Source organism: Argiope bruennichi, chromosome X2 (assembly GCF_947563725.1).
Source record: "Argiope bruennichi chromosome X2, qqArgBrue1.1, whole genome shotgun sequence".
NCBI lineage: Eukaryota > Metazoa > Arthropoda > Arachnida > Araneae > Araneidae > Argiope > Argiope bruennichi.
Window position 1 is genome coordinate 111,539,969 of NC_079163.1, and position 26,076 is coordinate 111,566,044.

Genomic DNA, 26,076 nt, shown 5'->3' on the forward strand with positions numbered 1-26,076 from the left:
TCGTAATTGATCGATTGTGATGCTTCTCACATGCAGAGTGCACTGTCTTTCAAATCTTCTAAGGTTACCAGACGTCCTCGATAAACAAGATTTTTTAAACTTCCCCATAGCCAAAAATCCCAGGGATTAAGATCTGGATAACGAGACGGCCAAGTTGTCGGGAACGTACGACTAATTACTTTGTCATTAGCAAAATGTTGTTGAAGAAACTGCTGTACACAGAGTCCAATATGTGGAGGCGCTCCATCTTGCATAAATGCAATTGAATCAAGACATTGGTGCTGTTGCATTTAGGGTACAACAAAATTTTCGAGCATGTTTCGGTACCTACTGGCCGTGACGGTGCATGTCGCAAGAAAGTTGCGTGTAGCCTCTTCTGAACCAGACTGTAACTTTCGGTGAGTGAAGTGGAATCTCTTGGATGGTACGGGTTTTCCGTGTCGCGACAGTTATGGTAGTTGGATCTCGCCAACCTGGAGGGTACAGAAATAGGTGGGGGATCTGACTCCTCCCATCGATGGCTGGACGTACTTCCTTCAGGGTGGGTTGTACAGCTGCCTGTGATGGTCCTTAGGACTCAACCACAGTTCCCGCCAGTGTTGCTGTTGAGGCGGTCCAGTCATTCAGTTTTATGGTTTAAATTCGTGTGCCTTCGTGGCGGGTCGGAGAGTCAGATTTACCGCATGTGTTTTTTTGTGTCTTTTCAGCATATTTTCTGTTGTAGTAAACTGATTTTTTGGAACTAATCTTTTTTTTATTATTATTATTTATTTATTTATTGAGTAAACCGTCTCCCCATGTCTTGAATACTATCCTCAAGAATTTTGGAGTCTTTACACTGAATAGTTCGCTGCATAGAGAGTTCAGAGTAGAGGTGTTTTAATTTTGATTACCTTGTATATCTACAGGTGCTCTGAAAGTATGTTAAAATTAAACACCCTGAACAAAATAAAGCAGGAAATGACATTTTGAAACTTGAAACTGTTCTACAAGATTCAGAAAAGATGTTATTACAGAAAAAATTTTGAAAGTCTCCCCAGTTCTATACCAAGATAAAGTTTTTTTAAATGGATTTCTTGAAAGCTAATAATTTATTCCTAACTTGGACAGAAGGAGAAGTTATATTCAAAAGGCAGCGCCTGTCTCGAACAAATATTATTTATTTGATACCAGATTTACTTAGGAACAGAAAAATTTATCCTACATGATTTTTCACGAAATCTTAAAATAAATCAAGATCTCATCAAGTTACACAATCAATAAAAAGACGTTTCAAAGCTGTAGCAGTATTGCATCAAAACGAATGTCTCCAAAACGATTGTACGCTAAAAGAAAAGTTTAGATTTTTATCAAATAAAAACCTTTTTCTTTTTATCTAAGTAATTATTTGTCATATATTTATTGCTACTTTTATTCTTAATACAACATACGGTAAAAAAGAAAAACTCACTTCTTTTTCTCACCAAACACTTTTTTTTAAAAGTCAATTTCATATTTTAAAAAAAATCATAAAAAAAAAACTGTAATATGAGCTACAGACCACAATTGATTTATCAGATTTAATGACATGAGAATTATTCTCAATTTTTTTGGTGAATAAAAAAAATATTTGCATTAATATTCTCAAGAAAGGGACTTTTTTTTTTTTTTTTTTTTCAAAAAATGAAAAGACCCAATTTTCAACACGGAATATTCAGCTTTTACTTTTCTCATCTCTTATATGATCATTATCATTTATGAAATTTTTTTGTCCACTAAAAGTATATTTTAACAAATATTATTGGCAAACAGATTTTTTTATAGTCACAAAATTTCGATTTAAACTGTTTTTATACTGCCTTTCTTATCATTATTTAATAGCCGTAAGGTAAAGCTGAGAAATCTTCTTAGATAACGTGTTTCGTATAGATCAATCGATATTTTTATTTTTCAGATATTTTCCGACCTTTCTTTCTTTCTTTTTTTTTTTTTTTTTTTCCCAAGCACAGATTTTTGCTGAATTAACAAAATCATTTCTTTCATGGCTTCATAATATAAGATTAAACTGTTTTAAAGTTCAGAGTAAATCCGTGGATTTTGCAAACGATTCCATCATCATACGATGAAATCTCACCAAAAGTTGCCAAGAGAAGAATCATTTATTCCATCCGTTTTGTAAATATTGGAATCAGTGTCGAAATAAAGCACAGACTTTCCTACCTTTTCGATTACTTCGTAGAGTTTCAGGCGAGCGTGAAAGGTAGTAAATATTGTAATGAATAAATTTCTGATAGTATCTTGTCACAAAAATGGTCATTTTTTGCAGAAATGAATGGCTACTATTTCAGGAAAGAGAAGAAATACGTTCTTTACCTAAATACACAGCATAAATGTTAAATCAATAAGAATTTGTAAAAAACAAATCAATTGTCAACATTCATTTTTTTTTTGAAAAGCTTTAAAGTATGTTTATGACAAAAAAATATAAGGAAGGAGGAAAAAAGATACATTTTTTTGTTTTACCTGCCAGTATCTTGTTGAAATCTGCTAAGCTTTTTGCAAATCTGATCAGACTTTTCTTGCAATTCATTCCGAATCTGAATAAGAAAAAATGATAATATGTATAAATAATTTTGCTACGTAATACTACAATTCCACTTACTAAGTCCGTAAAATCACTGAGTTCGCTTGTAGTGGGCGTATGTTGTGAAACCAATCAGGAAAATAATCAGTGTGAAATCAATCAGTAAAAACAACGACAACGTTTATTAAACACGAAGACACTAACACAAAGATGACAAATATGTACAGCCGAGACGAACACACAGCAACACACTACAACACACAGTAGCCCACAAGTAGTAATAGGTAGCAATAACAAACATAGCACACAAAGCAGCCAGACAGAATTAAGCAGGAGAAGGAATCCTCGTAGCTTCACTCTAGGTATCTCCAAACGGCTGAAATTCTCCACTGTCTCTCGCTTTCGATGCGGACACACAACTACACGACTGGCTGCTCCACACACGACACGATGCTGCTCCCATAATAAACTCCAGGACTCAGCACACAGCTCAGTTCAGCAATCGCTTGAGCTCCACATAACGCTGGACTATTCCGCCGTTGCTTCGTTATCCTCTCGACGACTCGTTACTTGTCTTCGGCTCAACTCCATACACGATTCATTGCAGCTTGAGACTGCCGGCCTTTTATAGTTCCCGGTAGGCGAGCCGAGAAGGTTCTGGACCAATCAAGTGTATTTCGATTCCTATTAGCGGAATTCATAAAATTCTCGAAGTTTTCAGTAATATCTATTTTGTCACCAAATTCGTCGCCAAGTTTATCGCCAAGCTATGAGATCACTGACGCAGCACCCGATCAGCATCCACAGAGCTGATCGTAAAACGGTCTTTTCAGTAATTGAAGTAGCTGTGCTGGGAAGCAACATTGCAGGTATGTAACAATATATATATATATATGTATAAATAGTATATATATATATATATATATATATATATATATATATATATATATATATATATTGCTATAAGAGTTGTTAATATAGCCCCTCCCCCCCCAAAAAAAAAACTGATGATTGCTAGTTTTGAAACGTTTCGCTTTCTAAGATTAATTTCAATACTGTTTTTATTGAATTGGACTCCTTCTTTCAACGAATAATCAGCGATATATTTTTCTTTTTCATCGTATTCTACAGGCAGCCAGACACCTCTTGTTTTATTTGTAAAAATAAATCGATGTATGATTTAAATAAATATTTGGATGATAGCATGAAGATTTTGAAGCGTTATGATGGCATGAAGATTTTTGAAGTGTTTTAGTTCATGTGCGAGAGAAAGGAAACATTAATTTTCCTTTACACCTATAGGGCAAACCAGAGTGAAATAATCCTGTTGATGGCAAAACTTTACATTTTATGATGTCTAAATATTCCTCCACATTAAAAAATGTTTTCGATAATAACTTGAGAATGAGCTACAAGATAAACACAATACTAATTGACCCAAGGGTAGAGGCTTATAAAATCGATGGCTTGGCCTGACTCTCGAAGTAAATTGAATTGCGCTAGTGCGCCCACCAAAAATAGACCTTTAGGATTTAATTTATCTTAGATTCCACGATCGGAGATAAAAATTTTTAATTTTTAATTATTCTGTTCAATAAAATCGTGTTATCACATTTAGATAACATTATAGCGGTCTCAACGTATCTGTCACTCTCTTTATTTTTTGAAACGAAGTGTCCATAGCTTACTCCCTCACTGGATTGACCATACCTGCATCGTAATAGATGTTACATCAGTGGTAAAAACATCCCTAGAGAATAAATTAATCATAAAAACATAAATTCAATTTTAAATATTTATTAAAAAAAACAATTTATCAGTGTACCAAACAGGTTTTATTTTTAAGAAAAATTCTCTCCGTTTAATCTTACGATTTATTTATTTTCTTCTCAAACTTCCTGCCAAAATATCAATGGATTTGAGTCAAAAATTATAATTTTATACTGGCAAACTGCTCATTAAATCCTAAAGTTAATTTTTAAAAATATTGTATTAGTAAATTTATATAATAAAGAGTACACAGAAACAATTCAAAAAACCTCAAACAAAGAAATATATATATATATATATATATATATATATATATTGTATTGTATAGGTTTCTGCTCAAAAGCCATCAGCACAAAAGCGTCCAGTTTTTTGTTCTCCAGATGAATTAAGGGTATGGTAGATTCTGAGTCCTTTAGACTTCGCAATAAAATCCAACTAACAGATGCCATCTCGACTGAAATTGCTTTCTTTTGAATTCTTTTTTCTTCCCAACAGGAACCATAGCGATTGTGTTTTCTCCAATATGACTTGATCTGAAGGCTGCCATGTATGCAGAAGTAATAGTAGCATGCGTGAAAGGATGACCTCTTGTTATGGACAGAAATTGTTGCCTGAATAACATGCAGCACCTTCTCAAAATATCTATATCAGATCTAGAGAAAAAGGCATTGTTATAAAAATTTAAATACAATATTAGAAAAAGAATAAAATTAGTTAATTTTAAAAAAAATTTTAGAAGACAAATAAAAGAAGTATTTTTTTAAACATTGTAAGACAAATAAAAGTAGTACATTTTTAGAAAAAATATTGCATTCACCGAGAATACAAAAGCATTTCTTCTCTGAAGTCAAATGATTCTGTTTTCCTTTCGTCATACCACAGTAAAAATGCTTTTCTATCATCATAAGACTTTGCTATTGGTGAATAAAATGTTGACAGAGGAACATGACAAATATAATCCTGATTATCTAGTGTATTGAACAAATGTGGGAAATAACTTTTTTTTTAGGTCTTCTATACTGAAAGTTTTGTAGAGTTTAGAAATAAGCATCGGAAGAAAATTGTAAAAGTATGTCAATGTTATGTTTAATGCTGCAAGTTGAATGGACATTAATTTTTTCCATTTAGTATAACTTTTGGGCACTGACCATTTTCTAATATCGATCGATGAACAAATAGACAGCGAAACCCACCGTGTTATGGGCAATAACTATAAAACTTGGTGTTTTGCACAAAAAAGGAAGCATCAGAATTCAGGCAAGGCATTATATTCATCAAAGATAAATTCCGTCCCTTCGGAATAATGTGCGACACCGAAATTTACTATGTATTCTTTTAAAGGTTGGTCTGTTTCAAAATCAAAGAATATTAGTTTTTCACTACTTCATTTTGCCTCGACTTTCCTTAAGAAACGCCGATGATCGTCCAGCACAAATTTCTTGCAACTTCGAAATCTTTTTTTTCTCTGCTCTTGTCACAGATTTTTCTTTTTATAATTATTCAGCATTTTGGGTATTGATACAGCTATAAACAAAATAATAAATAAATAACAGAATTATTTTATAATAACCTAAATATTTTTCCTAGCATTGTAAGACATTGGTATAGCTATATACAAGAAATGAAATAATTAATTCAAATAATATAAAAAAATTTCTAACAGTTTAAAACATTGATACAGTTATTTAAAATAATGATAACATAATTGTTTCACAATAAAGTGAATATTTTTTCTAGTATTTTAAGATGTTGGTACAGCTGTGAACAAATAAAATAAAATAGCTAATCTTATAACTTTGAAAAACTGTAAAATTAATACTGTAACACAGCAGATTATTTCGAATAACATGTTAAATTAAGTGCATTCATGACTTTTTTATTTAAATAATCAGTTCATATGTAGGTAAGATTGAAAAAAATTCATTTGTTATCAATATGGGATTCGGATCTAAATATTTTCTCCAAAAAAAACAAGATTTTACAAAAAAAAAAAAAAAAAAAAAAAATGCTGAGCGGAGATCGGTTTTCAGATATTCCATAATAATAATAATACATTTTTTTTAGATAACATAGAAATAAACTATTTTTTTAACTGAAATAAAAAAAATGTTTTAAAGAAATCTTGCATCATCTCACATTCCTTTATTTTTGTGAGTCTCAAAAAACTGTAGAGAACGCGTGTATCTGCCACACTTGTCACAACGTATTTAGTCCCCATTTTTATATGAAGATCTTCGACAAATATCACAAATCGAAGAGCAATTATGATTTTCAATATGGTCGTAAGGCTTGTAGCATTCTTCGCAATAATAGTTTGATCCATAGAATTCTTTTGGAGATGTAACAACGTCGTAATGACCATTGTTTAACTAAATGGTTGGTTGATTAGGTTTAATGGCGCAAAAACCTGTTTAGACTATGATGCACCAAGCGTACGAGTTAAATTGGGCAACGATGATAAAATTTCAAATATAATCTAAGATTTCAAGTTAAATGTTGCATAAAGAATAAAATAGATAAAACTGCATTATAGGGAATATAAAGCACTGTGCAAGAACTAGGAAAAGTAACTTGTATGGAAAGCGTTCTTAATTAAGAAAGTCAATATCTTAAAAAAATGAAAAATCAATAAAAGAAGAGATATTAATGCAACTTGTTTTTATACTTTGTCGAATTTATATATTTCAATGGCCTTTTCTTTGGCTTTCTTCAATCCCTAGAAGATGGAGGAGGAGCATGATCTTCTTCAAACGTGTTTTCTAGGTCTTTACACCCATCATACTCCAGTACGTCCTCTGACGCGCTTGAAGTACACACATTTGTTTCAGGCTCAACTTGTAATATTGAGATGCTTCCTAATGAAGTAACATCAGAATTAGCAGAAACTAAAGAGGCAGAATTGTTATAATTTCCAGGTATTTGCGTTTTTCATTTTTGCTGTTTTTATATCAGAAGTTTTGCTACCATGCTTTGTAGCAAAATTAGTTTTTTGTCGGGATGAAGTTTTATAAATCTGGAATATTTTTCCGGATGTTTTTTATTCTTAAATTTAGAGTTCTTTTTAAATTTTTCCTATTTTGAGCAAGTTGGAAGTCAGATAGGAATTGTGAAGTAGAAGCAATTTCATATTTTGAAACATGAAGAAGTAAAACTTTTTCTCTAATTTATATTGCGACGATAATTATAACAATTATTATAAACGATTCAGCTAATTTGGAACAAATTTCAGAAAACGTGTGAAATTTTGGTCCAAAATAAAAAGCTAAGATTATGGGAATGAGTTGGGTACGTTTGGTTTCTACAATACTTTTAATTGCTGTTGTATATGTCAATCCACCATTTGACAAATGAGTTTTGACTGCTTGCTTAGCTTCAATACACGATACCACTTTGATCACTTTTTCTTCAAAATTTCGTTTTTAAATTGCCAGAAAGCGCATAATCGTGGAAAGCAAATTTGGCAGCCTTTACAGTTTGTGCCCTTTTTTTTTTTTTTTTTTTTTGTACATTCAGAGCTTTCGTGACCAGCTTCCCTTACAACGAGCGCGAATGATAGTCCCGCTGCAAGAAACTTTGGAATGACCAAAAGGCCGGTATTTGAAGTCCCTTAGGGGATAAGGAATATAAGGCCTGACAGTTAAGTGAATGGAAGTGTACGAAACTTTAATACATTCCGTTAGTTTCGGCAAATGAAATGAGATTATTAGATGTTTAGTGTCAAGGAGCTTTCCATCTCGTTATATTCTAATACGAAGTACATTTGACACTCCTTGATTCCCCAAATTCTTTTTAATTTCCTCAGCTGGTGTATATAATAGCTCTCCATAAGACACAACAACCTTTAGAGTGCAATGAGCTGTGACATATATAGGAATGATATCGAATGGTGTTCAGTCTCGACGGCACCGCCTATCATGGATCTAAACAAGAGATGACAGTCACCGTCTCTGGGCATCCCCAACCTCTGTGCTCACCATAATGCAAGCCGGAACCTATACATTTGGAGTCATCCCGGGGACAGTAACTATTCTGAATGCGAAACCCATGAAATGAACCCTTCGCTTGAACCCTATCAGACTATCCACTCAGCTGGCTAGCTACCGGCCGATTGATACACCGGGGACTACAGTGTACCTCCCGTCTAATGGGTCGCCAGGCGTGATCAACACGAGGGATTCTTGGTTGTCCACGAGAAGCAAAAAGCAAACAAATTAGAGTCAGCTTCTCGTAGAAAGATCCTTTGCTTGCCACGGAGGAAAAGAAGAAAGATAGCAGGCTAAGAGGAGGGGGATATAGAAGGCAGAACAGATCACTAGGGGACATCTGAGTCGTGAAACCCGTCACATCTGAAGGAAATGTGCCCCTGAGCCAATAGCCAGTGTCGTAACATCATTCTTCATCACGCCTTTAGAGAAGACAAATTGAATTTTACCTGTCAAAATATTTTATCTAACTGCAGTAATGGTTTAGCTGCATTGTGAGAATATCGATGTTTGAAAAGCTTGCAAAAATCTCCTAGTAGAAGAATGGAGTGAAAAAGATTATTAATAAATTTAAGGAGACTTGGGAGTTGAGCGTGTTACCAGGAAGAGGACAGAAACGGATTTCAAATGAAAGTGAGGAAGAAATCGCTATTGCTATAATTGAGTGTGCAGTTCCCGCTATTCTTAGACAGTTTCTCGAGTGGTCTTCGTGATTTGTCTCGGCCTTGATCTATGGTACGAAAAGTTTTGCGACCCATTTTAAAGTGGATCCATACAAGGTCCAAGTGATACAAAAGCTGTGCCCTTAAGACCCGAAACAACACATTAATCTTACTTAGTGATTTCTGAACAGAATAGATGTTGACAGTGCATGGCCTTGGAATATTTTGTGGTCAGATGAGGAGCAGTTTACTCTAGATGGAGCAATGAATGCTCAAAACTGTTACATATGGGGTACTGCAAGTCTTAATATTGTGCATAAATAGCCCCTTCACCCTGATTGCATTATTTTATGGTGTGATGTTACTACTGATTTCATTCTTTGTCTTTTTTTCTTTAAAGGTAACATTGTCTCTAAAAGATCTCTTCATGCGTCTAAAAGATGTTCGGTCATGAATATCCAGTATTAAGTACTTCTACGGAAATAAATAATTCCTACGCTGCAATATCGCGAAGATTTAGTGACTAATTGCCTTCATGCAAGTTGGTCTTGTGTCCGACAAACAGTTTAGTAAACTGTAATGCTTATAGACGAGGGACATAGGGCTATGTTATGTCTTTATGCAAGATGATGCCATACCCTATATTACCTGATAAGTGAATAAACTTCTTAGTTCCCACTTTGGAGATTATCGGGTAATTTCAAGATATTTTCTGGCTGCCTGGCCTTCTCGTTCTCCAGACTTGAATACCTATGATTTACTTTTGGGGGTATTCCTAAAAGATAGTGTCTGTGGAAAAACATACGATTTCTGTCCGAACTGAAAGCAAAAATAACACACAATAATGCTGCAATTACTGAAGAAGCATTGTGCATTGCAGTTGAACATTTGAATATGCGATAAGCGCAAATGGAACATATTAAGCAAATGAAGTGATTCAATAAAGTTTTGTGTTTCAAATTTGTGTGTTTTGTTCCCTATACGTCCCCGTCTCATCTGGAGGTCGAAATTTGACTGATTGATTCTTCTGCAGCTTTCTTTTCCCCATTGCACATATAACATATATACCAAATTTCAACAAAAATGCATCAGTTAGGTCGGTCTCTACTTAAGACTGAGAAGAATCACTTTAGTTATAACCACCTTTTATAATGTATATGAATTTAATTTAGCAACAGTTCAAAAACATACAAAAATATTATGAAAAAAGAGAAACATCAATTAAATGTTATTCTGATGGGAAAAAAAGATTAACAGTAACGTATATATTACAAGAATGCTACAGGTGGATTTATATTTTCATTTTTAACTAGCCACTGTTTGTTACTAGCTGGTTCGTCAATATTAATGGTTGCTAAAATTTTCAATTAAATATTTTATATAGCTTGTTCTTGATGGCTTCCTCATCAAGTATTTTAGCGATTCAAACTTTGGTATACATGTGCCTTTTTAAAAGCCTTCAATATTCTATACAATTCATCGCTCTAATTTTCTGATATTTCATCTAAAATTTCAACTATGAAAAACAGAAGTAATGAAACTTCAACTAATACAGAAACATTCTTCCCTAAACTAAACATTTTTATTTAAAATATGAGAACAGGAAGTAGAAACGTTCAACTTTTATGAGTAACAGAGAATATTTTTCATAATTCTTATTATAACTCGGAGAATTATTCAATAAAAATTTCTCTTGATTCTATTCAAATTTCAGTGCACTACAATGAGAGAGCAATTTTCAAGCCATAAGAATTATATTTTTAACATCCAATTACATTACATTAGCATTTAAAAATGGAAACAATTGAAAAGTTTTTATTATTGCTTATTTGTGACGTAAAACCTTAATTTTAGGAACAACAAACTGCAAAAAGTATATTAAAAGCATACTTTAAATAGAAATCTACTCATTATGGAAAAATGCACCTTGATTTCGTACCTTCATCATCAACAATAGAAGAAAAATCTAGAATGAAATATTTGTATCAACAATGAAAATGATTCCAGATTCTTTACAGCAGTAAAGTATATTATAAAATAAGCTTAAAAATATTTTTAAAAGTAATTTTAAATAGACCAAATGTTTTGCTGGAATCGTATTGGTACTAAAAAGAAAATTTTTTGAATGTTAAAAAGGTGCAAAACTCATTTTTGTGTTCTAATATTTTCAGAATTATCACAGAAAAAAGCCAAAATTTCATTTAATTTTTAAGTAATTAAAATTTTGAAATATCAAATAAAATCTCTCCGAGGTGCACATCTCCACTTTTCAAAATATTCCTATGCTATATTTGGTTTCTTTAGGCCAAATGGTCTGTTCTGCAGAACACCAATATTCAAATACATTCGTCTTTATTATTAACTGATATAGAGATAATTCGTATGATGGTTTGGAAGCAGAAACACTTGTGGTCTATATATGGATGTTCAGAAAATGAATGAATAACTGCAAAAGTTTTTATTCAATGGTTGATGCATTTTATCACGTAAAATATATTAGAAAAAAGAGTAATTCTTATGGATTGTCACACTACCCACACAGAAAATATTGGTGCAATACAATCAGCCCAATATTATGGCATAATGAGGCTGTTATTCCCTGTTCACATGACACATCGTTTTTAGTCTTTGTAAAAATCTTTTTTAATTCCCCAGTTATAAAGAAACGTCACCTACATAGTTATGAATAAATTCTGGTAACATGATCAATCAGACCAATATTTTTTAATTACTGGGTATTGCGTATCCAAAATCGATCCCGGTGGATATTGCTTTGAATAGTTTTCACTTCTGGCATTCGACTTTGCAATAGATTCGTATTCAAAGATGAAGATTATTCTGCTGTTATATCAAAATTTGAAGTCTTTGCAGAACCAAAACAAACTGTGACAAGGACGGGATGGGTACAAACTAGCATTTTAGGGGGTCAGACTCAAGAGCATAGTCCTGGTATGGAAATTTTCAGGCGGGATTTTGGGGTCAATAAAAAGCACCAGACAAGGAAAAAAGAGTTTGGGACTAAACTGTGCCGCTATATTATTATACGCTGTCCGTATGGGTTTATTTCAAATGCAAAATTAGAGCTTATATTTTCAAAATTTATTGAATTGATTTCGTAAGAAACAAAAAGGAGTATTAGTGCAAATCATTACTTAAAGTATTTATTGAGGAAATGTTTTAAAAGATTTTAAGAAATTGTTGCAATTTCTTAAATTAAATTATTCATAAAGTAATTGAGCTCAATATATTTTTTAATGCGACTGAAATGTTATTTAAGATCTCGAATAAAAAACGCGAATAAACTTGTCTTTATTTATATTTGGGATATAAAATTTTTATAAGACAATGATAATAATAGTCAATTATTGATATTTAACTATCAATGTTATTAATTAATTATACATATATATATAATTCAATTATTGATATTTTTAATATTGATTTAATTTGTATGAGCATGTTTCCAATCTAAAAAGCATTTAATATAACGAAGTAAACAAAAGTATGAATCTATTCCAGTTGAGAATATAAATTTTTAAGACCTTTTCGTTTTTGAGAATCTATGAGTAATGGCTCCTGGGTCAAGTAGAATTTCTCAATGGAATTCATGAAAGCAAATTCAATGAGTTTCTCTAATGGATATTAGCTCAAAACTAAGTATTCAGCCGATGAGGGGTGAAAAAGTTGCGCTCTGCGGTCGCCACAGTGACTGGAAGAGCAACAAGAAACCCAGAATTTTGTGGATGGTGGAGTACAAAATAATATCACCATTTTCGAAGGTTTTCAAAACTAAAATGAAAGTTGTTGTTTTTCCTGTTGACAATGAATCGCTTGCATTTTTGAGCCCATAATATAAACTTTTGTGCATCAAATGTGACAGAATATCGAATGAGGTCATGGTAAGTATTTGCTGTTTCATCATAGCAGCTTCATCTTCTGTGCTTATGTCTGTTTTGGACACGACAACTCGAAGTTCAGATGGATTCATAAACTTTAAAGAAATTCTCTTTTTTAGATCTTTGATGAAGCGATTCAAGAGCGTAAGCGGATCTCTTAAAATATTCCTCAGAAGACACATAAGGATGATTTTGACAGCTTCTTGTGAAGACACGAACAGCTATCTTTGAATAAATATCTAATTTTATAGTTACTTCAGGAACTTCTAAATATAGCCTACTAAAGACAGATTTAGTTGTTTTGTTTTTTGGGGGGAGAGGGGATTTTTTTTTCAAGTGCACTAGGCTATCTTGTATTGCTCTCTTAAATAAAATGTTAGTAAATGACACGATTATTCCTAAAAGTGTCACAGAGCATACAACTGAGAAGGGAAAGTCTGGCCTTCGAATAAGGGAAAAGATAAGGAGGCATAAGGGAAAAGGCAGGACATGACGTCTTTCTTTACTGCCATGTAGAAATTTCAGCAAGAGTGTTGTGAATCTTAGTAATCGGCACTCCTTGGAACTGAAGGTCTCAGTTATGTTTCTAGATCCAGCGGGTATCGCAAATACTTTGAACAAAAGCACCTATTTCCTTCTTAAAAACATCATCTCAAAGCATTTTTTTTAAATGCTAAATCCACAAAGGCACAAAATGACTGATTATTTAAATAAACCAATTTACTTAATTCTTTTATTGCCGTATTTCTTTTACTATTCTTTTATCCGTACAATATATATATATATATATATATATATATATATATATATATATATATATATATATATATATATATATATATATATATATGTAATGATATTTTAATCTCTAACTTCAATTCTGAAGCTTTGTAAAAATTATTGTGTCAGCGGTTCCCACGTGCCGAGTGAAGGGAAAGAGAATCGCTGATGTAAACCGTTTCTTCTAAAGAATCCCTCTGTTTCTCTTGTTAAGGTCGGCACGTGTAAGAAATTCCAATTAGAAACGACAAGTGTCAGAAATCTCATGTTGTATAAGACCAGGTATAAAATGTTCATCAGTTTTCCATCAATTCTTCTTTTCGCTCTATGTTGTGTGTGTGCTTGTCTGCGTCTCTGCTTATAAATAAGTTATGCCTTCCCGGGATGGATTAAAGCGAATTTAAAAATTAAAAGTCTCTTCTCTATCATCGAACCTGCCTTCTGCTTTTAAAATTTATTATATTTACATTATAATTAGTCGACAGGACAGTATTCTGTGCAAAATTGTTAAATTAATTAAAAGAATTAAAATTAAATCCGCGGTAGAGGCAAGAAAATTGAATCACGCAACAACTCCTTTCGACGCTGATACTTTTCGTCCAGCTATGCTGTTTCCGTGGTGGAACTCCTTCGTCACCTTCCTTCTCCGGCTACGTCGTTTCATGCCAGCCGATGGAATATCCTATGCCGTCCATATTCCAGGTTCCGGTCCAGCTCCTGTTGAATAACCCTGCTGCTCATTGCTATGCCTTCCTCCTGCACTTCTCCTGTGCAAAATTGATTCATCCAGTTTCGAAGATGTGATTTGTGTGCTACATTATCATCAAAAAATGAAAATCGTCTGCTTTACTCTCAAGTTCAGTGCTCAAAATTGGCTTTTGTGAATCATCAAAAAGTGATTAGTGTTAAAAAAAAATCTTCCTGACTCAACGGGTGAAAAATCTTCCTAACTCAACTGGTGAAAGTCAAGATTTATATTTTGTACTTTTTATTTTATTTTGAATTGTATTTTTCCATTACAATATAATTGCAAATAATCTTTTTATATTATTTTTCAAAATATCATGAGTTTTAATTTAAAATATGGAGTTTTTGAAATTTTTTTAAATCTATTATTTAAAATTTATGCATAATATTAAGATGTGTTGAATTTGAAAGCTATTTATATGCTATTAAAACCAAAAAAGATGATTTCCCCAAATAAATTTAATTTAATTAAATTTATCTAACTCCAAGGTTTTTAAAGAATAAATAGAAGATATGACACATGATATCAGAGAAATTTAGTGAGTACTTCAGAGGAAATTTGTTACACTTCTGATTGTAATTAAACTATAATCTTCTATTTATTGTGTCAGAATGCTTTTATTTAATATGCATACAGATCTTGTGAATGAAAAAAAGTAGCATACCAAGGTTTTTATATACTACATAATTGCACGTGATGATTATAATAATGTAGTAAATGCCTCAGAGGAAATTGTTATACCTCTAAGAGTCATTAGGCTACCCTCTATTATTATTTGTGTCAAAATACTTGTTTCCAAATACAATTTTTTTTAATTACCCAAATATTTTTTATATTATATATTTTATTTCACAAATATTTACTATAAGAGTATCTTGTGTTTGTTACATTCATTTACAAGTGTCTGCTATGAAACCTTTCAATTTTACAATTATTTCCAAGTTTTGCATTTGATATTTATGAGATCTTGCATTTATTATTTTTATTTCAAATGATTTATATGAAGTTTTTAGTCTTATGTTTATTATTTTCAGTTCAAATACATTATATGAAATCCTAACTATATTGATATTTCATTTGGGTGAAATCATAACAATATTGATATTTTATTTAATATTTTAATTTCTAATTTAATAATCTTGTTCAGTAAGACTACCTAGAATTTAAGAATAATATAGGCCATCAATATACCATTGATCTTCCAAGCCAAATTAAGTTCATCTGTTGAGTTTCTACAGAAAAATAGTTAAAATAACTCTGTGTATAATATCATTTAAATTCTAATATTTTATTGTTATTATTGAGGATTATTAAGATATATAATATTTTCATAAATATAATTCTTAATATTTTTGTACTTCTATTATAAAATGATGAAACAGATTTCCGTGTTAATGTGAAGGTAAGGGAAACTTAGCTTAAACTCATAATATCATTTAAATTCTAATATTTTGTTGTTATTATTGAGGATTATTAAGACATATAATATTTTCATAAATATAATTCTTAATATTTTTGTACTTCTAATATAAAATGATGAAAGAGATTTCCGTATTAATGTGAAGGTAAGGGAAACTTAGGTGTCACTTTGACTATACTTTTAAATTTAACCTATTACTGGTCACCTCTATAAGGTATGGTTGTGTGTCAAAGGGCCTCGGTGCACTTTCACATCTTGCGGTGGGGAGAAAATTGTAGTGATATTTTAAACTCCAATTTCAATTCTAATTAATTCAACTGAAGCTTTGTAAAAATGATCGTGTCAGCGGTTCCCACGTGCCGAGTGAAGGGATAGAGAATCGCCGATGTAAACAGATTCTTCTAAAGGATGCCCCTGTTTATCTTTCCAAGGTTGACACGTGTAAGAAATGCCAATTAGAAACGACACGTGTCAGAAATCTCATGTTATATAAGACCAGGTATAAAATGTTCATTAGCTTTTCATCAGTTTTTTTTCGCTGTATGTTGTGCGTGTGCTTGTCCGCTTCTCCTCTTGTAAATAAGTTATGCCTTCCCGGGATAGATTAAAGCGAATTTAAAAATGCAAAGTCTCTTCTCTATCGCCGAACCTGCCTTCTGCTTTTAAAAATTATTATGTTGATATATATATATCCTTGGAACAATGATGGCAGAAATTGAAATTTTCTCTGTGGATAATCTCTTGAAAGAAAATTTTGTTGCAGAGACTACATTCCTAGATCCTAAAATACCCAAAGGATATCTGGACAGTGTGGTAGACAGCACTTCTGTAGCAACAACCTCATAATCGAATCCTTAGGACATGAGGATGGAGCTACATTCGTTATTGCCCTATAAGCAGAGGATATTGTATGATATATCCACGTTATTGTTCAATATTTTGAATGCCATACAGTATCTTGAAGATATCGTAACAATATCATGTATTTTTTTTAATGGACCGTCCACCCTAATTTGATAAATACCATCCAATAAATTCACAATGATGCAACTTCATCCACAGAAATGACACCCAGTTCGCATAAAACGGTAATGGAAAATTCAGCAAATTAAAGGAGGGGTTCAGTTACAAAAGCAATGCAAAGAAGCACATACACACACACAAAAGAATTAATGAATGAAAGAAAGAAAAGCGGTTGTTTTGTGAAATTTGAGAGTTGGAGACAATATGATTGACTGTACGAAATAGAAAACTGTGGTAGATATGCCTGTGCCAAAAGATATACAGTGTCTCACAAAAGTGATGGGACACTTGTGCTTTACAAAAGGAAACTGTAATAAAATAAATAAATAAACATGTAGAAAAATTTTTTGGGTGTGTTTCATATTTAAAGTTAGTAACAATTATTACATAACATACATTTTGTCAAAATATTAAAATATTAATTTAATAAAAATACAATTGTTTAGAACGGAGCAAAAAATGGCTCACATAGTGACGGGACACTTACTTTTCCATCAAATATTTATCCAAAAATTTTACTTTTTAAAAGGTTTTAATATTTTTTTGGATTTCATTTTACTTCTAAAACATGATTTAATCTTCTCGGGATGGATTCGACTAATTTTTTTGTGATTTCTGGAGTGATTTTACCACATTCTTCTTGAAGCACCAATTTCAATTGTTGTTTTGAAGAAATGGTGTGTTTGCGAATTCTTGATTCCAATTCTTGCCAAATATTCTCTATGGGATTTAAATCTGGAGATTGTGGTGGTGTTTTTATTATTTCAGGACAGTTATACAGCATCCAGAGTCTAACGTTCAAAGCAGTGTGCTTGGGTTCATTGTCCTGGTAGAATTTAAAATCGTTATGAAGGTTCAATTTTCGTGCTGAAGATTTCAAATTTTGCTTTAAGATGTCAATATACTTGTACTGGTCCATTATACTGTCAATAAAAACAAGATTACCAACTCCAGCGGACGACATACACCCCCCATGCCATGACTCCTACACCACCATGTTTTACTGTTGGCACCAAGTTCTGTTTGTGAAATTCTTCCCTGGGTTTTCTCCACACCAAGATTCTACCGTCAGAACCAAATATATTAAATTTATTCTCATCAGCAAATATAACCTTATTCCAGTAATCAGAATTCTTATTTATGTTGGATTTTGCGAAAGCTAGTCCGAGTTTTCTATTCTTTTCACTTACGAAGAATTTTTTCCTGGCTAGTCTACCGTGATATCCAGCAGATCGAATTACCCTTCTAATAGTCTCAGGATTAACAATTATTCCATATAATGCTTGTAAATCAGCAGCAACTTTAGGAGCACTCTTTCTTGGATCTTTTTTAATATTTCGAACGATAATTCGCTTTATTCCATTGGATAGCTTTGATGGTCGGCCAGGTCTTCTTTTATCCTGAATAATATGATTCTTTTTATATCGTTTAATGATATTGGAAACTGCTGAATGACTCAAATTAACTGTTTCAGCAGTTTTTCTAATAGGTTTTCCACGTTCAATATGCAAATTAATAACTAATTTTCGAATGTCAGGTGAAGTTTCTTTCCGTTTAGCATTCATGGCTGCACAGAGCTAAAAAACACAAAAATTCCAAAACAAACTGGAGAGAAATACTGCAGAAGATTTTATAATTTATTGCCAATTGCTTTTGAGTAAAAATAAAACCACCAAAAATATTTTTATTGCTTATTTCAGACAATTTTTGTTGCATATCTAATGGTGTCCCATCACTTATGTGAGTTATTTTTTGCTCCGTTCTAAACAATTGTATTTTTATTAAATTAATATTTTAATATTTTGACAAAATGTATGTTATGTAATAATTGTTACTAAATTTAAGTATGAAACACCCACAAAAAATTTGCACATGTTTTTTTAATTTATTTTATTACAGTTTCCTTTTGTAAAGCACAAGTGTCTCATCACTTTTGTGAGACACTGTATCTGTGATTAGTACAAATGTTGAATTTTATTTTTACTGATAATAAAGGAGAATATGTGTGTATTGGGGCTCTACAAGTCATGCTATTAGATTTAAGCTATCAAAATTGGTACAAATATAAGAGTGCTGTGTGTTCCGACCTGCCACTGTGCTGCCCTCTTGGGGCAAAGGGAAAAACACTTCAGTGTATCGTGTAGCGTTAGTGAGTGTGTGTGCGGTAGCAAGGCAGCGCCTGCTAAGCAATGATGACCAGAATAAAGAAAAAAAAAAAGAGTCCAAAATTATTCTTGTGTTGTGATTTTTTAATAATGTGATAGCTATCGACATAAATTTAGTGCATGTGTGTTCATATGGTCCGTCTCGGAGGAGGTGAAATAGCGATCAGCGATGGATTACGTTTTTTTTTGTGTGTGTGAAAATATGCGAAGTGGATTGCGAACCGAAACTTGTAGCTTGAGTGGTGTTTTCTGTATCTGTTCTCTGTGTTTTCGCGTATTCTCTCGTCCCAATTCTCAAGGATAATTATTGTGGGTAAGTGTTCAATTACTTAAATTTTCATTATGTCTTTGTCTAGTTTGAAGAAAGACGAATTAAAGAGTTTGTGTACAGAACTAGATATTCAATTTGCATCTTCCGCTAAAGTTGTAGATTTGATAAGTATAATTGAGAATAGTGACATTTATAAGCATAAAATTGAGGTTGTGAAAAATTTAATTAAAGAGATTTCAGACGAAAGAAGTAAAAATTCGGATCAAGCCGAAAACGAAAGGCGTTCATTAGAACAAAAATTGGAGATTGAAAGGCTTTCGCTTTTGCGTGTAGAGAAAGAAATAGAGCTTTTAAAGCTCAAATCCTCATCGTGTGAGCTTAGCAATAATGAACAGAGTTTTAGTTTAGAGAATTTAATTAAGAGTATCAAATTTTTGACGATTCCTGTTCCCAAAAATGCTGAATGTTTTAATCTCTTTTTCAATTCGCTCGAAAACGCTTTCAAAACAAAAGCAGTTAGTGATAAATTTAAAGCGGAAATTCTATTAAATCTATTAGGGGATAGAATTGGCAATTTAATGGTTTATATCAAAGAAGAAGAGTTGAATGACTATGAAAAAATTAAATCTATTGTCTTAAAACAATTTCAACCAACTTATCAAGAATGTCTAAAACAATTTAAAAGTGCAGTAAAATTGCCAACAGAAAATTATGCGCAATTTACTTCAAGAGTTAGATCTGTTTTTGAGTATTACATTCAACTTCGTAATGTGAATGATTTTTCTAAATTGTGTGAGTTAATGGTTTCTGATCAGATTTTTAGCACTCTTCCTCAAGATTTAAAAAGTCATATCAGTATTAAACAAGGAGAATCTGTTTTTAATGTGCAGGAATTAAGTAGAGAATGTGATTTATTTGTGGCTTCTAAAACCGGAACCAAAACTGAGTTTTCCCGCGCAATCGTTACGAATAAAAATGAGCAAAGGAATTTCGGTAAAGGAAATTTTGAGAATCGTAATAGAAATGTTTCTAAAGTGTTCTTATCGAATACTAATTCTAAATGCGTTATGTGCCAGAACAACCACTCAATATTTAAATGTCAGGAATTTCAAAAACTTTCTGTTAGTGATAGAGTTGCATTTGTGAAATCCCAAAACTTATGTTTTAAATGCCTCTCACCAATATGCAATGTGAAAAAGTGTTCTGCGAGAAATTGCTTTTGTAATAAACCTCATAATAGGTTACTTCATTATCCCAGAGAGTTTGATCATTTCAGTGGGAGTGGTAAAAGCGAAACTAGTACCATAGTTAATAAAGGGGAAAGTTCAACTTTAAACCCGGAAGTTAATTCCTTTTATCCAACTTCTTGCGCAACTAATGAAAATGTGCAATCGACATTTTCAGCTACGAGTACGGTTGAAAATAAACAAATGAGAACTGTATTGTTAAGCACGGCTAAATTTTATATTCGAGATAAATTTGGGAATCTGCAATGTGTTAGAGTGTTGCTGGATGTAGGAAGTCAGTCAGATATTATGACTTCGGAGTGTGCAAACAGATTTGGGTTAAAACAAGGAAAAATAAATGTAACAATTTCATGTTTAAATAATTCCTCAATGACTGTTACCAAATTTATTAAAGCTGAAATTTCAAATGCTGATAAGAGCTTTAAGCAAAATTTTGAGTTTCTTGTTGTAGATAAAATCACTGAGTTAACCCCAATTAAATATTTAAGTGTTAAAGAACAAATTCCTTCTAATATTAATTTGGCTGATAATTTTATGGTTCCCCAAAAAGTTGATTGTCTCCTAGGTGCTAAATCGTTCTATCATTTGTTGAAGCCAGAAAAGATCTACTCATCAAATGCAGAGTTGTTTTTTCAAAATAGTGTTTTTGGATTTTTGGCTTGCGGTAGTGTAATGGAATTTGATTCCCCAAAAATTCATTGTGGGTTAATTATTGATGAAGATTTAAACAATACCATGAAAAAATTCTGGGAACTAGAAACTGTTTAGTTAGACACCCCTAAATCCCATGAGGCAAAAATCGCCGAGGAACATTTTGTTAACACTCATTATAGAGAGCCTAGTGGAAAATATCACAATCCCACTTAATAGTCACAATCCCACTTAAAGAGGAACCTAGTTGTTTAGGCGAGTCTAAAAGTATAGCATTAAAAAGATTAAATTCACTTTGGAGTAAACTATCTCGTGATAAAACTTATTTAAAATTGTATGAAGAATTTATTAGTGAGTATGAAAAGTTGGGACATATGAGAGACGTGACGCATGAGACGGAACCAGAGACAGTGTATTACATGCCCCATCATGGAGTATATAGACCAGAGAAAATGACCACTAAGCTTCGTGTAGTATTTAATGCCTCTAGTGAAACCACAAGTGGTACTTCATTCAATAGCTTGCAAATTAATGGGGGAATTGTGCAGGAGGATTTAATTTCAATTATGATGCGATTCCGCAAACATCCATATGCATTAATTGCGGACATTGAAAAAATGTGTAGGATGATTTACATTCATCCCAGTCAGCGAAACCTACAAAGAATACTTTGGAAGGACAGTGAGTTTGGTTCAGTGAAAACGTTTGAACTGTCGACAATTACTTACGGTACTACTAGTGCCCCATTTTTAGCTTCTCGAACGCTAATTCAAATTGCAAGGGATGAGGGACACAATTTTCCCCTTGCAGCACCCGTTGTTGAGAAAGATTTTTATGTGGACGATGTGCTATCTGGTGCTAAGACTTTACCCGTATGCATAGAGATGCAACAGCAGCTCACTTCCATGTTAAAACGAGCTGGCATGAACTTGCATAAATGGCGAGGCAATCATCCTCAGTTGTCTACCACTTCTGGATGCAACTACGACTTTGCAGACTGTGATAACAAAACTTTAGGTGTCACGTGGGACCATACTAATGAGTGTTTTTGTTTTAAGGTGTCCATAACTTCAACGGATGTTCATACTAAACGAACAGTTCTATCCACAATAGCCAAGTTGTTTCACCCTCTGGGAATCCTTGGTCCTGTGATTTCACTAGCGAAAATCTTTCTACAAAAATTGTGGCTTCTGAATCTTCAATGGGATGATCAGCTTCCTCCTGAAAATCATCGTGAATGGGAGAAGTTTTCAAACGAGTTACAGTGCATTAACAACATCAAGGTGAGCAGATGTATTCTTCCATTTTCCGACGTCGAAGCTATAGAGCTTCATGGGTTCAGCGACTCTTCAGAAGCTGCCTTTGGAACTGTTGTGTACTGCAAATCCCAAACACCTGCTGGTGAGGTTGTTGTCAAGATGGTGGCCAGTAAATCCAGAGTGGCTCCACTGAAGAAGCTCACAATCCCGAGATTGGAGCTCTGCGCTGCTGTGCTGCTGGTGAAATTGATGCAGCGTATCCAGTCGGCTCTTCGATTGAAAGTGTCCAATACCTATTACTGGAGTGATAGCATGATTGTGCTGTCATGGATTAAAAAAGAGACGTCCCAGTTTAAAACCTTCGTGGCAAACCGTGTAGCCACACTTCAAGACCTTTCGTGTCAGGAGCAGAGGAGACATATTTCATCAGGAGATAATCCAGCTGATCTTATCAGTCGTGGTGTAAATCCGTCCAAAATGCTCGAGAGTCACTTGTGGTGGGAAGGCCCTGCCTTTCTAAAAAACAGTGCAGAGAAATCTCTGACTCTGTGATAAAGGACGATGTAGACTGTGAACTCAAAAAAGTTGACTGTGAAAGTGTTTTAGTTACTACATTGAACAATTCATGTGTTACTGATATTCTTAATTGTAGTAATAGTTATACTAAAATATTGCATGTAATAAGTTATGTTTTCAGATTTCTCCACAACTTGAGGACTCCAACTGAAAGGAGACTGAGTCCCTTGACAACAGAGGAAATTAGGAAGGCTGAAACCTTCATAATAAAGGAAATCCAGAGTAGGGAATTTTCAGAAGAGTTAAGGTGTTTAAATAAAAATAAACCTGTTCTTGACAAAAATAAGATCAAATGTTTAAACCCCTTTTTAGATGAGGTTGGTGTACTAAGAGTCAATGGCAGAATAAGACATAGTAATGTAAATTTTAACTGTAAGTTCCCAATTATTTTGTCTAAAGGTCATAAATTAACTAAGCGTATTATAGAATTCTTTCATAATAGATATTTTCATTTAGGCCCTACTGCTTTACTACATTATGTCAGACAAAGTTTCTGGCCAGTTCAAGGTAAGGCAACGTGTAGGAAAGTAGTGCATGATTGTATTAAGTGTTTCAGAGTTAAACCCATAGGAGTTAAACAATTGATGGGCGATTTACCGAAAGAGAGTGACTCCTGACTTCCCATTTAATTGCTCTGGAGTAGATTTTTGTGGCCCATTTCTTGTGAAATATAAACATCAAAGAAAGGGCACTTATCATAATATGTATGTCTGTTTATTTATATGCTTAGTTACTAAGGCAATGCACCTCGAGATGGTCACTGATTTAACATCAGATGCCTTCATAGCGTGTTTAAAGAGATTTGTGGCTCGAAGAGGTTTATGTTCGAAATTATTTTCAGATAACGGCACAAACTTCATAGGAGCAAATAAGGAACTTTCTAAGTTATACAATTTAGTTGTAAAACCCGACGATAGTCTTGCTAGTTATTTGTCAACAGAGGGAATTGATTGGAACTTCATTCCACCTAGAGCACCTAACTTTGGTGGCCTCTGGGAAAGTGGAGTTAAAGCATTTAAATATCATTTCAAACGCATTTTAGGTAATTCCAAATTGAGCTATGAAGAATTCCTAACAGTTATTACGCAAATAGAAGGAATTCTAAATTCTAGACCACTTGCACCTCTGTCGTCCGATACCGATATGTATGACGTGTTAACCCCTGCTCATTTCTTAATTGGCAGATCCTTAAATACTGTTGTAGAGCCAAATTTAATCGAAGTTAAAGACAATCGATTATCCAATTGGAAAAAACTGACAAAATTAATTCAAATGTTTTGGAGAAAATGGCATATACAGTATCTTAATAATTTCCAACAGAGGTCCAAGTGGAAGGTAGAAAAAGATAATGTAAAAATCAATGAGTTAGTGCTTCTTAAAGATAAAAACCTACCCCCTCAAAATTGGGCATTAGGTAGAATAATTGAGTGTTATCTGGGTGAAGATAAAAGGGTCAGAGTTGTAAAAGTTAAAACTCAATCTGGAGTTTATAAAAGAGCCATTTCAAAAATTTGTATTTTACCTATTGATGTGTAATCTTATATTAGTGTTCATTATTGTGTGATTAATGTTATTACCTTGTAATGTGTAGTGTTTAAAATCTGAATTTGTGTGTTTTTATTCAGCATTGTGCATTGAATTGTGATATTCCATAGTTTTTCCTTGTGTGTGTGTGTTGACAACATTATGTCAAGGCGGGCGGTATGTTCCGACTTGCCACTGTGCTGCCCTCTTGCGGCAAAGGGAAAAACACTTCAGTGTATCGTGTAGCGTCAGCGAGTGTGTGTGCGGTAGCAAGGCAGCGCCTGCTAGGCAATGATGACCAGAATAAAGAAAAAAAAAAAAGAGTCCAAAATTATTCTTGTGTTGTGATTTTTTAATAATGTGATAGCTATCGACATAAATTTAGTGCATGTGTGTTCACTGTGCATACCGAAGCGATGTCAAAAGTGGTTGCTGTTTTTTTTTTTGTATATATTACAGCAAGGGGGAAAAATCCCGTAGTAATTAAAAGATTGTTTACTCTATGGATCTAACAGACTTTCATATTGCCTCAGACATTCATATAAAATGTTTGCATATTAAATTTTTCTAACTATTTTCATACATTTTTTTCTTGCCCGTTATAGAGATCTGTTACTGTCCTTGTTTCGTCGTCTTAATAATAATTTGAATTTCATAATCTTGGAAATTCCGAGATACATTTCAAGAAAATTGGTTTTCCCTTACATTTATATATTGTATACACTAGCGTACTTTGATACTGCAGATAAAAAAAAAAACAATATACGAATAATCTTTCATCACCATTGTAATGTTTATATTTCTAAACAGTTCTATATCAGGAGGAAAAACAAAACAAACAAAAAAACTCTTGGGGCACAGAAAATATTGACACCTTTTCAGTTTGTAATATTCTAGAGCCTTCTTTTCTGTCTTTCTTTTTTTACAAGACTAAAATAAATAAATAAAAACCTCGCATTGCAAGCAGAAAGTTTCTCCTAAATTTTGGTTGAAAAAGTATGCAAAGATTTTTACTGTATTTCTTCTGAAGTCATTTTCTAACACTTATTGAAACATTTTTACATGTGAAATGAACAACCAATATATTGCACTACATACTGACAAGAGTTCTCAACGAATCACATTTTGGGATTGAGTTCGCAAGAAGGATCTGAAAACAGCACAACATGTACTGAATTTTTTTCTCTCTTTTCTTATAATTCAGAAATAGAAATGATAAAAAGTTATTTCACTTTAATTTCATTCAAGAACAACACTTTCTTGAATCACGACAGTTCAGAATGAGCCCAGTCTTAGTATTAGTATAATAATATCAAACAAGAAATTCAAATGGGCTATACTTTCCTCTAGGATATTGTTTGGAAGATAAGTTAGGTATTAATTTTTTCAAATTCGTCTCCGGATATAATAACGTTTTAATGCCCAAATAATGCTTGAAATATCTTAGTGTAAGTTGATTTTTATCTATTTTCTTGAAATCTGTGATTGACAGGCGAAATGAGAAGTCACATGGTATTTTTTCACAAACATCACAGTGA

The 26,076-nt window shown here is 32.9% G+C and overlaps 1 protein-coding gene across 1 annotated transcript; it reads left to right on the forward strand.

The window, feature by feature from the left end:
* Positions 1-315: 315 nt before the first annotated feature.
* LOC129959847 (uncharacterized) lies at positions 316-25,176 on the forward strand. Its single transcript, XM_056072741.1, has 3 exons — positions 316-398; positions 22,471-22,900; positions 25,144-25,176. The coding sequence occupies exons 1-3, from the start codon at positions 316-318 to the stop codon at positions 25,174-25,176; spliced, it is 546 nt and encodes a 181-aa protein (XP_055928716.1).
* The last annotated feature ends 900 nt before the right edge of the window (positions 25,177-26,076 follow it).

What these genes read in the sequence shown, in the direction of transcription:
- LOC129959847 (XM_056072741.1), top strand. Translation starts at nt 316, where the DNA reads ATGTTTCGGTACCTACTGGCCGTGACGGTGCATGTCGCAAGAAAGTTG. An exon ending in GAACCAGACTGTAACTTTCG is followed by an intron (nt 399 to 22,470) that starts GTGAGTGAAGTG and finishes CAAGGTGAGCAG; the next exon opens with ATGTATTCTTCCATTTTCCG. An exon ending in CTGATCTTATCAGTCGTGGT is followed by an intron (nt 22,901 to 25,143) that starts GTAAATCCGTCC and finishes TGCCCGTTATAG; the next exon opens with AGATCTGTTACTGTCCTTGT.